Genomic DNA, 17,082 nt, shown 5'->3' with positions numbered 1-17,082 from the left:
GTACGTATTTGACCTACATGAAGGCGCCTGACCTACCTGCATTATTGCATCTCTGAATCTTAGCTTACCTGCTCCGTGAGACAAACGAACCAGCTGTGCCCATCATATACATCATAGAGAGAAAAGTGAAAGCTTATGAAGAACGTGTTCTCTTGAAAATATGAACCGGTCTACCAAGGTCAATGGCATCTGCATATTTAACGGGTTTCTATAACCGATCTTTTGTTTGAAGATTGAATTTTGACTCCATGTATTAAACTTCAATTTGTAAGTGAAATACACAATAGATAGATTAGATTGGGTTCAATAATTCGCAGGAAATCTTTGAATGGCAAGGGTGGAATGGCCATATATTTTTCATCTGCCTAGACTTTTCCCTACTATGTTGGGGTCGGCTTCCAGTCTAACTGTATGCAGCTGAGTACCAGTGTGCCACAAGGAGCGACTGCCCTACTGATCTCCTCAACCCAGTTTCCCCGGCAATACGATAACGCCCCTTGGTAGGACTGGTTGTCAGACTTTCTAGCTTCTGACTACCCGTAACGACTGCCAAAGATGTTCAAATGACAGCCGGGACCCACCAATTTAGGTAACGTGCCTTCCGAAACACGGAAGAACACTTCATGATACGATGGTCACCCAACCACTATAGTTGCTTAACCTTATGATCGGTGAACACGTGGTAAAAGCAGGTTTAAATACCTGTCTCCACTCAGTAGGTCATTGGCTAACAATGCCTCGAGCAATAAAGATAGACAGACTTTCTAAATATAACACTTGTCACTAGATATTGATTGGAACTTCGCGAGGCAATCAAATACAAACTTGTCAGAAGCCAGAAAGTCTAACAATCAGTCTTACTAAGGAGTATCCTTGGCAGTCGTTACGGGTAGTCAGAAGCCAGTTAGTCTGACACCAGCCTAACCAAGGGGTATTGGGTTGCTCGGGTAACTGGGTTGAGGAGATCAGATAGGCAGCCGCTCCTTGTGGCACACTGGTACTCAGCTGCATCCGATTAGACTGGAAGCCGACACCAACATAGTTGGGAAAGGGCTACGCATGCGATGGACCGATTTTGATGAAAGTATGTTGAAAAATTAACTTAAAACCAGATGAGATGATTAGTATATTTTTATCTTACAATATTTGAAAAGTAAATAACCTTTTTATATACTTCGTCTTCATAGAATTTATGGAAAATACTTTTATCATTTAATTCTGTACGTTACCGTTACAGCTAGACTTTAGACTTTTTGTAAAAACAACGCAGTTTTGACTGACACGGTGCTAGAAGAACTGACAAATATTTACACAAAGACAGAAGTACTTTAGTTACGTTAGACAAAGTTTTATGACCTATTGCCGTGGGACTAATTATTCAATTTTGGGGTTTTATCCCAGTGTTAAAATGTATTTTGAAAAAAAAAACTGTTACAGCCTTTTTATCGTCCCACTGCTGGGCACAGGCGTCCTCTCTCACGGAGAAGGAAAAAAGCCTGGTATAGGTAATTTACAAAACTGATCTAACCCATTTTTTTGCAATATAATGTACACAGCTTTTTTGGACAGTGAAACATTTCAAACAGTAGGGGAATTTGAAACAGTAGGGGATATATGTGGAATGTCTGTATGTGTGTTGCTCTTTCACGCTTAAACTACTGCATGGATTTTGATACAGATTGATCTGAAAGGCTACTTTTTAGGCAATTCCCTAGAGAAGTGGGTGCAGCCGCGAGAGGAAGCTAGATCATAAAATCTCTTACTTTCCAAAACGGGTAAATATCTCAACCATATTTTTCCTCTAATTCCTTTGTTTTATCTAAAATAAATAACAAAATGCGTTATTTTTATATAGACTTTTATGCATTTTGACAGATTTTGAATGACACCTATCGCATATAACAGGATACATAGTTTTTTCGCTTCTAACTGTCATTTGTTACTCACAAACTTATGTAGGTACATATTTTTTTGAAAATATCTACCTAGACGAGAAATCTAGACAATAGAATGATGACGAAAATACCTAGTAATAATATAACTGTGTATGTTTGAGTTTATTAGCCTTTTCGCGACATCTAAGTAGGTAAATATTTTGATTATTTAGATAATATTAACTGTTTTCCTGCGGTTTCACTCACGTCCCGTGCAAACTACTGCCTCTTTATTATATTAGTAGTGAACTATACTAATAACATAAAGACGTCTTGTGGACGTCCACACACCCGGATGAAAACTTATATACCTTGATAAAGTGGAGGGTCTCGGCTGTCGTTTGAACATCTTTGGCAATCGTTACAGGTAGTCAGAAGCCAGTAAATCTGACCCCAGTCTAACCAAGGGGTATCGGGTTGCGCGGGTAACCGGGTTGAGGGGGTCAGATAGGCAGTCGCTCCTTGTGGCACACTGGTACTCAGCTGCATCCGTTTGGAAGCCGACCCCAACATAGTTGGGAAAAAGGCTCGGAGGACGATGATATGTGACGTAAGTTAACGATCCGGATGAATCTGTGAAAATTATCTAGTTTAGCAGTAAACAACAATCAAAGCTAATAAAATTAATAACACTATTTAAATCTTATATTACGTAATCAATCTTAGGTTATTTCCCTTCCTAAGTATAATACGTCATGAAAACTTATACATAGCATTTAGTATGTAAAATCATATGCTTACATGTTTCTAGGAAAACACGTTATAACTAGCTATTTTACCCGACTGTGTCACACAAAAGAGGGTTATGGTATTTATCAGTATATCACTTTTTTATTGTAAATCATGAAATGACGGCTCCCGCTGTGGGTGCAGCGTGAGGGAGTGTCAGACTCTTACTGACTAAAACCCCACCATGTTTCTTCTGAAGCCCTTTATGTACCAGCGCCGCGGTAACTCGCGCGAACAATCCCGCAGCCCCGGGAGATTAGTATAGCAATAAGCTGTCATTTGAACATCATTGGCAGTCGCTACGGGTAGTCAGAAGCCAGTATGTCTGACAACCAGTCTTATCAAGGGGTGTTGGGTTGCCCGGGTAACTGGGTTGAGGAGGTCAGATAGGCAGTCGCTTCATGTTCAAGGAGCCGTATTAATATATCCGCCTTATGAATTTAGAATTCAGATATTTAAGTTTTGCCTTAAAATTGACAGTTACGACTCAATAAAATTAAGTACTTTAAATAAAAGTGTGAACTTATGATAGCATGTCAAATTAACAAAGTTATTTATTTTTTAGGCATAATATTTAGATGAGCTTAGATTTTAATTTGTTAAACTGTTTAATTTAAATATAAAACAGTTTTTTATACAAATTAGGATTAGTTTTGACTAATTCTAATATGTCAAAGGAGTTCGTCAGTGGTCTATGCTTTGAAGGTAAAACTTGTAAAACTACTGAGCCTATTATGATTAAAATCATATCAGATATACATAAAATACGATATTATTTACCCAAAACTCAAGAAAGGTTATGGATTTACCGATACATGTTTTTTCTATCTCTCTCCAAACTTAAAAACTATCCTTTGACGTATTTTGCTCTATAAAAATATCACGGTCATTTTTTGTCCAATTACTTCTTCGGACAAAAACGCCCGTTATGAATCTAGGAGCCAGTGTCAATATATTGACAAGTACATTAATTTACTTAGATTATATGCTGTGAATATTATTTTCATCTCGGTAAATGTAAGAAAATTAATATATGAAATATCTGTCTGTATGTTATAGGGACAATCTTGTAAAAATCAAAATTAAAAGTTCAAAAATTCCTTTTAAACCGCCTCGGGTCGGTCCTGCTTGTGATCTCTCTCCGGTGGTGTCGGATTGTCGTCCCATCGCGCTACGAGAGTGAAGGAATAGTGAGTGCACCGAAGTCCAAGCAAATGTGCGTGCACTATAAATGTCCTGCGCAGCGCAGCTGATCTCAGTCTGAAAATCAGTATATTTCTTAGAGAAAAAGCCATATATACAAGTCAGTCATTTCATCATCTGCCTAGCCTTTTCCCTAGTTATCTATAGTTATCGGCACGAAGCTTGAGTTCTGACCTACATCTGCGCAGAAGTAATTTCCCTTTTGGGTCCCTTTTGTGGTACGAAGTGAGGCGCGGGGGCGGGCTAAGGTGGTGATTGGCCCGCAGCGCATCGCGTCATAGCCGTCACTCGGGATTGGTTCTTTGCTGATAAATTACTTCTGCGCAGATGTAGGTCAGAGCTCAAGATTCGTGCCGATAACTATATTTATCTATATAAAAATGAGAATTTATAAGGTCTTTCCACACGTGTTCTCAGAATCATCTTGATTGCAATTAGTTAGTAGTGATTACAAGCAATCGTATCTCACCGCAGATGATAGTTAAGAGCATAGTTTAAACAATTATGTCGTTTCAAACAAATTATAAGCATATCTTACTTATTAACTTGATGATAAATTCTGTTAAATATCTAATTTGTGTTATTACTAGCTTGTACAAGCGGTTTTGTCTATCTTCTGTGAGATATTTAAGTTATAATACGTGCTAATATTATATTATATGGGATGGGATGTGTAGTTGTCTGAATATTTGCTCCTGTTACTCGCAAAAACCACTGAACCGATTCTGATAAAACTTTGCAGTAATATCTAACCCTCTCTAATCATCATCATCATCTTCCGAGCTTTTTCCCAACTATGTTGGGGTCGGCTTCCAGTCTAACCGGATGCAGCTGAGTACCAGTGTGCCACAAGGAGCGACTGCCTATCTGACCTCCTCAACCCAGTTACCCGGGCAACCCAATAGCCTAGGTAAGACTGGTGTCAGACTTACTGGCTTCTGACTACCCGTAACGACTGCCAAAGATGTTCAATGACAGCCGGAACCTACAGTTTAACGTGCCATCCGTAACACAGTCATTGGTGTCCAAGATATACTTAGAAAGTACATACAAACTTAGAAAAGTTGCATTGGCACTTGCCTGACTTGGAATCGAGCCCACACCCTCATATAGTTATCGGCACGAATCTTGAGCTCTGACCTTCACATGCGCAGAAGTAATTTATTGGGTCCCTTTTGTGGTATGAAGTGTGGCGCGGGAGCGGGCTAAAGCGGTGATTGGCCCGCAGTGCATCGCGTCATAGCCGGCACTCGGGATTGGTTCTTTGCTAATAAATCACTTCTGCGCAGATGAAGGTCAGAGCTCAAGATTCGTGCCGATAACTATACTCGAGAGGTTGGTTCTTTACTCACTAGGCCACCACGACTTCTTTACGACGATATATTTGGTTTTACTAAGAACAATAGTAACTTGTATAACAGTCATTAAAGGCGCTATAATAACTAGTTATTCTCACGTGTGTTTCTAAACACGTGAAATACTAAGTACAGCTCCAAGTCTTATTATTAATTAAATGGTTACGATATAGTAATGCACCTGAGGTCGTGTGGTCTAATTCATGGTGATCTGCGATTTCAAAACGTATTTATTTATTTTAAAAGTTTCTGTAAAAATAAAGAACAATCAATCCTTCTTCCTACTAATATTATAAATGTGAAAGTTTGTGAGAATGTATGGATGTAAGTTTGTTATTCTTTCACGCAAAAACGGCTAGATCGATTTGGTTGAAATTTGGTATGTGGATAGGTGATACCCTGGATTAACACATAGGTTACTTTTTATTAACACACCACGCTGGCGGAAGCTAGTTACCTATAAAGGCAGGCACTGCTTATTTCTTAAGAAATCTCTTCCAGTTGAAATAGAAAGACATGTGACTCTACTTTTTGACGCAATACACAATTTGTTGAATATGTAATAATTATTCTATATTAGTAATACTAGATTCCGACAACGGTTGCGACAGCATCCCGTGGGAGCTACTCCTTGAATGCGGATAAAAAGTATCCGGCTATCTAACACTGGAGGAACTTTTCAAATCGATCCAGTAGGTTCCCATATTAATAAGATTTATCTAACAAAAAACGATTAACTATTTAGCCTTATTTAATTTAAAAATAAAACCTTTTCTTTCTTTAATCTTATAATAAGGATTATAAGTTTTAGTCACACTTGCACTACCTTATATCGGAAGTTTATCGCTATAAAAGAAAGGGCTAGTCAACTGATTAACGCTAGAAGTCTATAACTTACATCGGAGATATTAATAGCCACAGTAATTTTCTGTTTCCTTCGTGATTAGAAATCCGTATCCAAGAATAAGATACACAATGCCAATATGGCTTGAATACTTCATCATCTGCCAAGCCTTTTCCCAACTATGTTGGGGTCGGCTTCCAGTCTAACTGGATGCAGTTGAGTACCAGTGTGCCACAAGGAGCGACTGCCTATCTGATCACCTCAAACTATGTTACTTAGTAAGACTGGTTGTCCGACTTACTGGCTTCTGACTACCCGTAACGACTGCCAGAAATGTTCACATGAAAGCCGGGACCCACCAGTTTATAGTGCCTTCTGAAACACGGAGGAACTCGTCATGACAATAGGTCACCCACGGACTGATCGAGGCAAGCGTTGCTTATCCTTATGATCGATTCTCTATAAAGTTATTGAATACACTTACTATGCTATAATATAACTTTAATATAGGTTCCTCTAAATATTCATGAAAACCGATTCAGACATTTATAATTTTTCGCAGAAATCTCTTACAAACAAGGGATGAACAGAAACTTGGTTTTAAGAAATAAAACGAGCGTCATAAAATAATACACAGTAATTGATACATAATGTATGAAGATTCACCACTAAGTGGTGATAAAAATAAATAACTTAATCTTAGGAAATAAAGTCGCAGGACTAAATTAATCGATTTATTTATTACTTACTGTTAACTAAGTCCTGATTTCCATGTTAAAGAAACCAAATTGCGTTTACTTGAAAGGCTGTTTAGGCTATTATAATAAATACTATACTATAGGCTGTCATTGAACATCCTTGGCAGTCGTTACGGGTAATCAGAAGTCAGTAGGTCTGACACCAGTCTAACCAAGGGGTATCGGGTTGCCCGGGTAGCTGGGTTGGGGAGGCCAGATAGGCAGTCGCTTCTTGTAAAGCACTGGTACTCAGCTGAATCCGGTTAGACTGGAAGCCGACCCCAACATAGTTTGGGAAAAGGCTCGGAGGATGATGATAATAAATACTAAAAAAGCAAGCTGAAATAAGACGCGATGACCATAATACAGTTTTTTTTGCAGTAGTTAAATATGATTTGGTTTGTCATTATTAACACATCGTATACCAAAGTTGATCTAGAGAAATCTTACAGATAAGTCGTTTCACTCACAGACCAATATAATTAAATGACTTCATCATCATCATCATCATCTCAGGCATAGGACGTCCACTGCTGAACATAGGCCTCCCTCTTAGATCTCCACAGATACCTGTTGTAAGCGACCTGCATCCAGCGTCGACGGCGACCTTTACCTTAACGTCGTCTGTCCACCTTGTTGGTTGATGTCCTACGCTGCGCTTGCTAGTCAGTGGTCTCCACTTCAGCACTTTTCGGCCCCATCTGCCATCTGCTCTGCGAGCAATATGGCCTGCCCATTGCCACTTCAACTTGCTAATCCGGTGGGCTATATCGGTGACTTTGGTTCGATTAAATGACTTAATTACTATTTTTTAAGATTCTACAACCATGTAGTTTTATCTTAATTCGTGGTTCTAACATCAGGCCGGGCCGGCCGGGCTATTTCTCATTTTTACCCGCTCTAAAGTGTCTCATAAAAAAAGATTACAATTAACCTTACAAACTGACAAACAAAGTTGCCTATTCCACATAGCTTACTTCTCATAAACGATCATCATAATTAACATTATATTTCACGGTAACCACTATGGGAATACCATGATTACTACCATTGTAATAGGCGATCTATCACAAATTATCACGACATTGATCCCTCACCTCAGATGCTAGAAATCTTTATTAAGGCTAGGAGTATAGGGTATGAGCGGAGCGATTTTAAAAACGCTCGTCGCTTGTTAAATCTCTTTCAAAAAACAGCAGCCTGCCTTGGCCAGGCACGGGGATATGTATGTAGGTATATGTACTTAAACCTTCTTGATAAATACTGAATCTATTAGGGAAAATAAAAGAAAATTCATGCAGCAGTTTTTCAGGAATAATGAATAGATAGACAGACGTAGTGGAATTTGTTTTATAATACATATAGGTACCTAACCTGAAAGTTTAAGAAGCATATGTTTAAGCCTGCTATTATTAGGCAACCAGTTTATTAAGTATGTCTTATTTACTGCTTATAATTCCTGTAACTTTAAACAGTGGTTATATACCGTAGTACAGAATTAAAACATTTGGAAGACTTGTCGCAGGCTGCTAGGTAGTCAGCAGTGGTTGAAACACGCGCGCTGTGAATATGCCTAGAGATGTGGTCATATCTCTCACTAGTTACTGAGTTTCACAGGTTACTGTTAAAGTATCTGATAGCCTATCAGGAACCTATCAACCAGTTAAACTATAACTTCTAGCTTTTTTTTCCGACGTCAAAAATCATCAAATGACCCGCTGTGGGTTAGCAGCGATGAGGGAGTGTCTGACTTTTACTGACTAAAAACCGTCGTGTCATAGGCCTTTTATGTACCAGGGCCGCGGTATCTCTTTCGAACAACCCGCAGCCTCGGCAGGCCTTGGCCCTGCTGGGCCCCGCTGGCCCTGCTGGGCCCCGCTATAACTTCTAGGTTCAAGCGAGTTTGACAATACTCTGACAAAATCGCTACTTCTTTCTCTCTAAAACCGCACCCTAAAACAAATGACGTATTTAATACACATTACCTAGTACTTCCTTGACTGCTGATCCTACAGATAATTAGTGGCGTTATACTTGTTTACTAAGAAACAATTATGTGACGCTAAAAGTCAGAAAAGGTCAGACCTGCTCAATGCTTGCCATTGTAAAGTCCAACGTGAGAAATTGTCGTGGAGAACAAAAACTAGCAGAGATGTCATAACGCAAAATGTACTAAGAAAGTAGCGCGACAACATGCGGGTGTTTGGGGGACGAGGAACGTTACTAGCTCCGCCCTTACACGCTTTCTATCAGACCAATCTTTGACAGATTGGTTTTGATTGATTGGTGATTTTATTTTGAACATTTTTAGGTTCCATAGAAAGCGTGTTCGGGTTCCTTGTCAAATCAAAACCAATCTGTCAAAGATTGGTCTTGATTTGACAAGGAACCCGAATGTCTCGTTAGTTCTAGTAAGCCAAAGAACACACTTCAAACTTTTAGTCAGCCGATAGTTTGTTTGGACTCATAAATCAGTATGAAGCTGAATGGTAGTACGCACATTACAAAGATCAGGTATTTAGCCGGTGTTAGACCGACTGAAAACTTTGATTGGAATCAAGATAATTTTGATTTTTTTTTATTTTTTTGATTCTTTGATTGGGCCAACTATTCAGTCAGCAGTGTGCTCTAACTGCTTGACCTACAAGAAGGCGCCTGACCTACCTTCCTTATGGCTACTCCACTATCATTCCTTCCTCCTTGAATAGTTGTTATGAAGTCCTATGTATGAGAAATTATTCAATGGCGTGGTTTGGGGTTAATCGCTGATGACATCGAGACACGTTTTAAGGTTCACAATGAACTTTGTAATTAAGTTTAATGCGTCAATTTAAAGGTAGTTTTGAGCAAATGAGCAAGGGTCAGCTTCTAGTCTAAACGGATGCAGCTGAGTACCAGTGTGCTATATGGAGCGACTGCCTATCTGATCTTCTCAACCCAGTTAGCTGGACATTCCGTTGGTAAAACTGGTTGTCTGACTTTCTGGCTTCTGACTACCCGTAACGACTGTCAAAGATGTTACAATGACAGCCGGGACCTACCAATTTATAGTGCCTTCCGAAACACGGAGGAACTCGTCATGACAAGATGGTCACCCATCCACATACCGACCGCGCCAAGCGTTGCTTTACTTTATGATCGATGCAGAGGAATGTAATTTTCTGTCATGATTGGCGAAAAATATGTATTTTTTAGATTTGCCTGTTTTTATTGACCAAATTATTTAGCAAAATTCAAGCGTTATTTGACCCATTTGCAGTAAAGGTCATACATTTTTGATATTTATCAAAACATCAGAAACGCAAATCTCAGGAACTACTGAAACGATTTGAAAAATTCTTTGTTTTAGATAACTCATTTCTTTTGGGAGGCTGTAGGCTTTCCGAGCATGCAAAGTAGTTCCAATAGGACGCGATAGAAACAACTGACGGTAGTTAGTTGACCAATAATATGACCAGCTGTTTCCAGTTACTTTGATAAAAAGCGGCTATCGAACACTGGAAGATTTTTTCCAATTGGACCAATTGACAGTTCAATATTCAAGTAAACAAATCAAGCTTTTCAGTTTTACAATCATAATTGGCCACAGAGCATCTTGGTCAGATGATTGTGGCACTTTCTTTTATAGCTGAATAAACCAATAGCTTAACAATATTAGTAAAGCTAAACTTATATATGTTTGTTTTTCATTTGTTTCAGGTCGCCTCGCTGTGATAATGTTCAGTATCGGTACTGTTGTACTCGGAATTATACTGTCCTTCGTGCCTTGGCTGGATTATATTATATTTAGGGTGAGTATATAAGTTGTATTATCTTAAAATGAATGCTTCTGTTGGTAATTAAACTTTAACGTGTAGTATATCATAAATATTCACATTTTATTATACTTTAAATCGTTTTTAGGGTTTAGTACCCAAAAAGTAAAATAGGGCCCTACTAGCTGGTGCCCGCGACTTCGTCTGCGCAGGTTTAAGTCCTGTAGTTCCGGCTAGGACGCGTGGTGGGTCAGCGCTGAAAACCAGCGCTGTTGTCTCGTGCCTGCGTGCGCGAGACACAGCATTTATGCTGAGCGCTGTCCCTTTCACGCACGAGTGACGCAATTGCAGCGTTTTTTTTTCTTTGTGTTCATTGTTTGTGTTTTGTGCCTTCTTTATTTAATTGTTTCTTGCGTCATTCGTGTGTTTGAAATAAATGGATTTTCTTTCTTTCTTTCTTTCTTCTTTCAGGTTTAGTATTTCGAACAATATGTTTACAAATTGTAGCCTATGTGTTATTCTGATGTATAAGCTATATTATTGTAAAGTTTCATTAAAATCCATTCAGTAGTTTTTGCGTGAAAGAGTAACAAACATCCATACATCCATACATACAAACTTTCGCGTTTATAATATTAAGTAGGATAGGATTACCTAATATGACTTCGCTGTCCGTCTATCACCAAGCTGAATCTCATAAACTGTTTCAGTTGGACAGTCTTTTTTAAACATGATATATGTACCTATTCTTATTGCCGCTATAACAACAAAAATCCACCGAAAACTAAAATAAATATTATAGAGTACGTTTTTCTTAAAACAACTCTTCGCGTTATACGTAGTAAATACCTAGATTATTTAAGAAAACTGGGGTTTCTGTTGTCGTTGATATTCGTACTTATGAGGCTCCCACACAACAAACGTTTTCTTTTTACACATAAAGTAAAAGTAAGTAAACATTTTTGACAAGTCATGACTAGTTCTCAACTACCGTATTATTTATTATTGTTTCTTTGTTACAGGAATTAAAGCTCTGGAACGGTTCTCTAAGCTACAGCTACTGGCACAAACCTGGCGTGATCAGGCTGACCAAGGTGTATATCTTCAACGTGACCAACCCTCAAGCGTTCCTGGAGAACGGGGAGAAACCTAAGCTGGTGGAAGTGGGGCCTTTTGTTTATCGGTATGTATTTTTATATTTAAGAGCGGTTTTACTTCGTGCATCGCGATAAAAACTGTCCTAGTCTTTCTAGGTAATTAGGTAATCTTACACTGAAATTTTAAATCGGACTAGTATCCTAAAATTAACGCGTATTTAAATATATGCAAACTCTACAGATTAAAAATATTACTAGTTTTCATCAGCGGTTACACCTGCTTCCTGAAGGAACTACTTCGGGCATTCGGATAAAAAGTAGCATGAAGCCTTCCTCGACAAATGTGCTAACTAGTATTGAAAGAATTTTCAAAAGGGTACCAAAACCAGTATATGTCAGGTGAGCGTGAAAAAGCAAACAAACCCGTTCTTTGAAGTAAGATCATAGAGTAATTTAGACATATCTTGACATATACTACGAGTACCTAAGGCACGTTTTCGTTTTTAATTTAGACATATCTTGACATATACTACGAGTACTTAAGGTTTTCCGTTCGATGAGACATAATTCGCGCACTCTGATAAATGTTTTTGAGCTGATTAGCACAGAAAAAAAAAATGCAATAGGCTTTTTCTCAAAATTTGGTCAATTTAATTAAAAATTGATATAAGTAATAAGGGTGTCTGAAGTTTTACGAATTTGACCTAACAAGTTGTGTAATCTTATTACTCATCTTAAAAAATAATGACAGAATCAGGCTAAACCACAAGTAAAAAACATGGAGCAAAGTCCAAACTCTAAACCGAAAAACCAGGGAATGTCCTACCAAACCTCACTAATATAGTCACCATACAGTTCTATTGATCTATCACTAATAGATAAGAATACAACCGTGACCAATATATTATAATTCCATCTCTGACGTAATAATATCTTAGAGGAATTACCGCAATTATCATCTGCTTAGCCCTATCCCAACTATGTTGGGGTCGGCTTCCAGTCTAACCGGATACAGCTGAGTACCAGCGTGCCACAAGGAGCGACTGCCTATGTGGCCTTCTCAACCCAGTTACCCGAGCAACCCAATACCCCTTTGGTAAAACTGGCTTCTGACTACCCGTAACGACTGCCAAAGATGTTCAAATGACAGACGTGACATGGGCTGCGGGATTGTTCGAAAGAGTTACCGCGGCCCTGGTACATAAAAGGCCTACGACGAACACGACGGTTTTTAGTCAGTAAGAGTCTGACACTCCCTCACCGCTGCTAACCCACAGCGGGAGGGGTCATTTGATGATTTTGACGTCGTTAAAAAAAAAGACGTGACCTAGTGTTTATCGTGACTTCCGAAATACGTAATGATATTTTAAGAATTACCTCAAAATTTAATTAAAATACACTGTAAACTTGGGCGGAAAATACATAAAATTGTGTAACACTTTTTTGCGGTCAATGACGCGAGATAACTTCTGAAAAAGTTAGGTCATCTATTTATTTAAATAATATTATATTGAATAAAGATTAACAATAACTTACTAATAGTTTAAACCAGAAAATATTGGTTAGTTTGTATGTTTATTTTTTACTGACTCAGATATGACTATCCGGTTTTTTATGTGGAAATTCTCATAAATTAGATTAAGTAAGCTTCCGTCAGCCGTTTCACCCAAATCCCATGAGAACTACTCTGAAAGAAAGAAAGAAAATACATTTATGCCCATTTTCACCAACAAATACCTAAATTTAGGGATCCCTTAAGAGCATTTAGGGAACACTAATTACGAATTTCGTTCTCACCAAAGTTTAAGTGTCCCCTATAACCTTTATTATTGGGGGAGCCCTTATTCTAAGTGACACTTAGTTAGGGAAACGATAAGAGATTGTTGGTGAAAACAGGCATTATTCATTTAGGTATGACACATAGACAAACAAAAATTATAGTAGGTGAGTGAAAAAAAAATGCACACACAGATAAAAAGAAGCCTTCATAAGCTGGGTACTCACTTAGAAGTGTAGCACGTAACGTATCAGATACGGTATCAACCTGCAAGTGAGTACGGCTCGTCCACGGTCCTCACGAGCACACCGCGAGCCGCCTTTGTGTTCGCAGTGAAACCGCCACTCGGCGGGTCACTGCGAGCTTACAGCGCTCCACGCGCGAGCGGCTCGCAGCGGGCTCGTGCCTACGTACTCACTTGATACCGTATCTGATACGTTACGTGCTACACTGCTAAGTGAGTACCCAGATTCTCAATAACTGGGCTATCTAATACTGACAAAAATATTAAAACCGGGCCAGAATTTTTTCCGGATAGTTCTGGTTAAATAAAGTCCAGCTTTCTTCTATAAAACTGCATCCAAATCGATCGATTGATCTACAGACTAAACATTCGGGCGACTGTTGCCCCGGTGCAAGGTTTTTTTTATATAGTGAATTCACTCAAAGTTCGTAGCCGGTTTGATACCGGACAAATACCTGATCTTTGTAATGTGCGTACTACTATTCATCTTCATACTAATTTATGAGCCCAAACAAACTATTGGCCGACTAAAAGTTTGTAGTTTGTACTCTAATAACCAATTTCTTCATCAAAAGTAAAATCCAAAGTAATGTCTAAAGTAAAAGTAACGGTCAAATTCGCTTTTAGTATTAGTTTTGCTGTTACTTTAACCTTGAAAAAACGAATTTGACCGTTACTTTTACTTTAGACATTACTTTGACTTTTATGTTTGATGAAGAAACTAGCCGTAAGAGCTGCATTCAATTGGACGGATATTCTATTCAGTTCTTAATATACTTTGACCTTATGACCCAGTACTTTTTGGTCGTAACTAAAACCCACATAACTAACGCCCTTAATTAGCCAATTAAAATTAATTTAATATTAATAGGACCTTCATTAAATTCAAATTACCTATTAATTGGTATTTAATTAATAATTATACTAAAAATAGCCGAGCTCGTAATCTAACCTAATTACATTTTTATTTCATTTCACTATCCTAGCCTTTTCCCAACTATGTTGGGGTCGGCTTCCAGTCTAACCGGATTCAGCTGAATACCAGTGCTTTACAAGGAGCGACTGCCTATCTGATCTCCTCAACCCAGTTACCCGGGCAACCCACTACCCCTTGGTTAGACTGGTGTCAGACTTACTGGCTTCTGACTACCCGTAATGACTGCCAAAGATGTTCAAATGACAGACTCCTAATTGAAATGCCCAGTTTTTGCGTGGAAACCCGATTTTATGTTTTAAACAAAAGAAAAACAATTAAATTTTCAACTTCTCTAACAAGAATTTTGAGTCCACAAAAACGCTTAATAGTCAAAAATTATTACCAAAACATCAATTAAGCATATTTAATTTTGATGGGAAAATAGTTTTTGTAATACAACCTCGAAAATAAATAAGCCGGATTTAATAGAATTTAAAATTTGAACTTTTGAAGGTCAACTTAATTTCGAAGGGCTAGGAAGTGGTTGAAGGTTCGTTTAATGGGATCCAAAGATCAGGTAATAATTAAAGTAATTTAATATATATCTACGTGACATCTTTCAGCTACACATATCTCTATACTAATATTTTAAAGCTTATAGAGTTTGCTTATACGTACTAAAGTCAGGAACTATTGGCCTGATCTGAAAAACGCTTTCAGATTTTGATAGCCCATTTATCGACGAAGTCTAGACTTTTTATCCGGACGTGCGTAGTATTTCACACGGGACACTGTTGAACCGCTGGCGAAAGCAATTTTTAACAGACTTCCCAAAAGGAAGAAGATTGTCAGTAAAATAATAATCCGTTTTATTTTTTATGTTTGTTCTAGTATATTCACGAACCGATTTGAACCAGGATCTAATGATGGGAACCCTGAGAAATCGGCAATGTTCGAATTCTCAGGGTTCGTCTGAGTACCCTGGCACTGGTACATAAAAGGCCTACGACGGAACACGACGGTTTTTAGTCAGTAAGAGTCTGCCACTCCCTCACCGCTGCTAACCCACAGCGGGAGGGGTCATTTGATGATTTTTGACGTCGTTAAAAAAATTAAAAAGGTTTCGTCTGAGGCAATTTTCGAATGTTATAGGTACATAAGGTAAAAACTTGACTTAAACTATCTGATAATATTAAGGGTTTTTTAATGAGAAAGCCACAAAATCAAATAAAAATACCTCAAAATCACAGCATTAGTGACTAATTCACGATATCCTATGACCCGCATCCAGGGTCATGAGTCAATGAAGCAGACACAGCCACCCATCCACAAAATGACCTTACAGTAATACGGAGTTTCCGAAAACCTTCAATTTTAATCGATGGTCGCATGTCTTCCGTTAGTTTTTTTTAAATTTATGTTTAATCTGTGTGTAACCTTGAAAAATAGAAAAAAAATCCTAAAGTTTGGATCCTGGTTGTCATTTGTACATCTTTGACAATCATAATGGCGAGGATCCATCAAAATTGGATGGTTCTGGTGGTGTGAATTTGAACATCTTTGGCAGTCGTACCAAGGGGTATTGGGTTGCCCAGGAAACTGGGTTGAGGAGGCCAAATAGTCGCATCATGTTAAATACTGGCATTCCGATGCATTCATTTAGACTGGAAGCCGACCCCAACATATGTATCTTGTTGATTTTTATCAATTACCAAAACGATTTAAATGTCTTTGTTATTTTACATTATTTCAAGCTAGAAAATAGCTGCAAAATTTTGTCGGCCGATAGTTTGTTTGGGCTGATAAATCAGTATAAAGATGAATGGTAGTACGCACATTACAAAGATCAGGGGCCTTACTACAAAAACTTTAAACCCTGTTTTACACTTGTCTAATAAAATTTTGTCTGCAAAATGAACCATATGTCAACGTCATAATTTGACATTTTTTTAGACAAGGCATAAACTGACGTTTAAAAGTTTTTGTGGTAAGACGGCAGGTATTTAGCCGGTATCAGACCGACTGAATTTGAAATTTGATTGGAATCAAGATTTTCTTAAAAAAAAATTGTTTGCAAATCATCGGGCTAACTGTCGGCCGACTTTTTAGGCTGGCAGGTACCTACTCTAAATCCTGAGATAAAAACAAATGAACTCCATACTTCATAATATTACTATAAATAAAAGCAAAAACAACCTACGTAAAAATAGCCTCAAAGTCTACACTACCGTGATATTTCTCCATTCACATTGACAAATCGTGTGTCAATGTTTGACGAGCAATTTTCTCCAAAACTCAGATGTTTGCGTAATAAGCTGCATAATAGAGTAGATAAGAAAGAGATAGCTGTGTGTTTTGTCTCAAGAAATGTAATCTTTAGATGGAGTTTTATTGAAAAAATAAATCTAAAAATAATTGGGAATAAATAACGTTTGGTAATTAATCCGTTTGGTAACAGGGTTGAGGAGGCCAGATAGGCAGTTGCTCCTTG

The 17,082-nt window shown here is 38.1% G+C and overlaps 1 protein-coding gene across 1 annotated transcript in view; it reads left to right on the top strand.

Annotated features, from left to right (window-relative positions):
* Nucleotides 1–17,082, top strand: part of LOC110383138 (scavenger receptor class B member 1) — a 113,024-nt gene that overhangs the window by 78,606 nt on the left and 17,336 nt on the right. The window contains exons 3-4 of the mRNA XM_064042599.1: nt 10,502–10,593; nt 11,580–11,740. Of these exons, the coding sequence (XP_063898669.1) occupies nt 10,502–10,593; nt 11,580–11,740 (253 nt within the window). The remainder of the gene's footprint in view (nt 1–10,501; nt 10,594–11,579; nt 11,741–17,082) is intronic.

This window comes from Helicoverpa armigera, chromosome 29 (genome assembly GCF_030705265.1).
Source record: "Helicoverpa armigera isolate CAAS_96S chromosome 29, ASM3070526v1, whole genome shotgun sequence".
NCBI classification, from domain to species: Eukaryota; Metazoa; Arthropoda; class Insecta; order Lepidoptera; family Noctuidae; genus Helicoverpa; species Helicoverpa armigera.
This window is presented reverse-complemented; position numbering and strand designations above follow the sequence as displayed.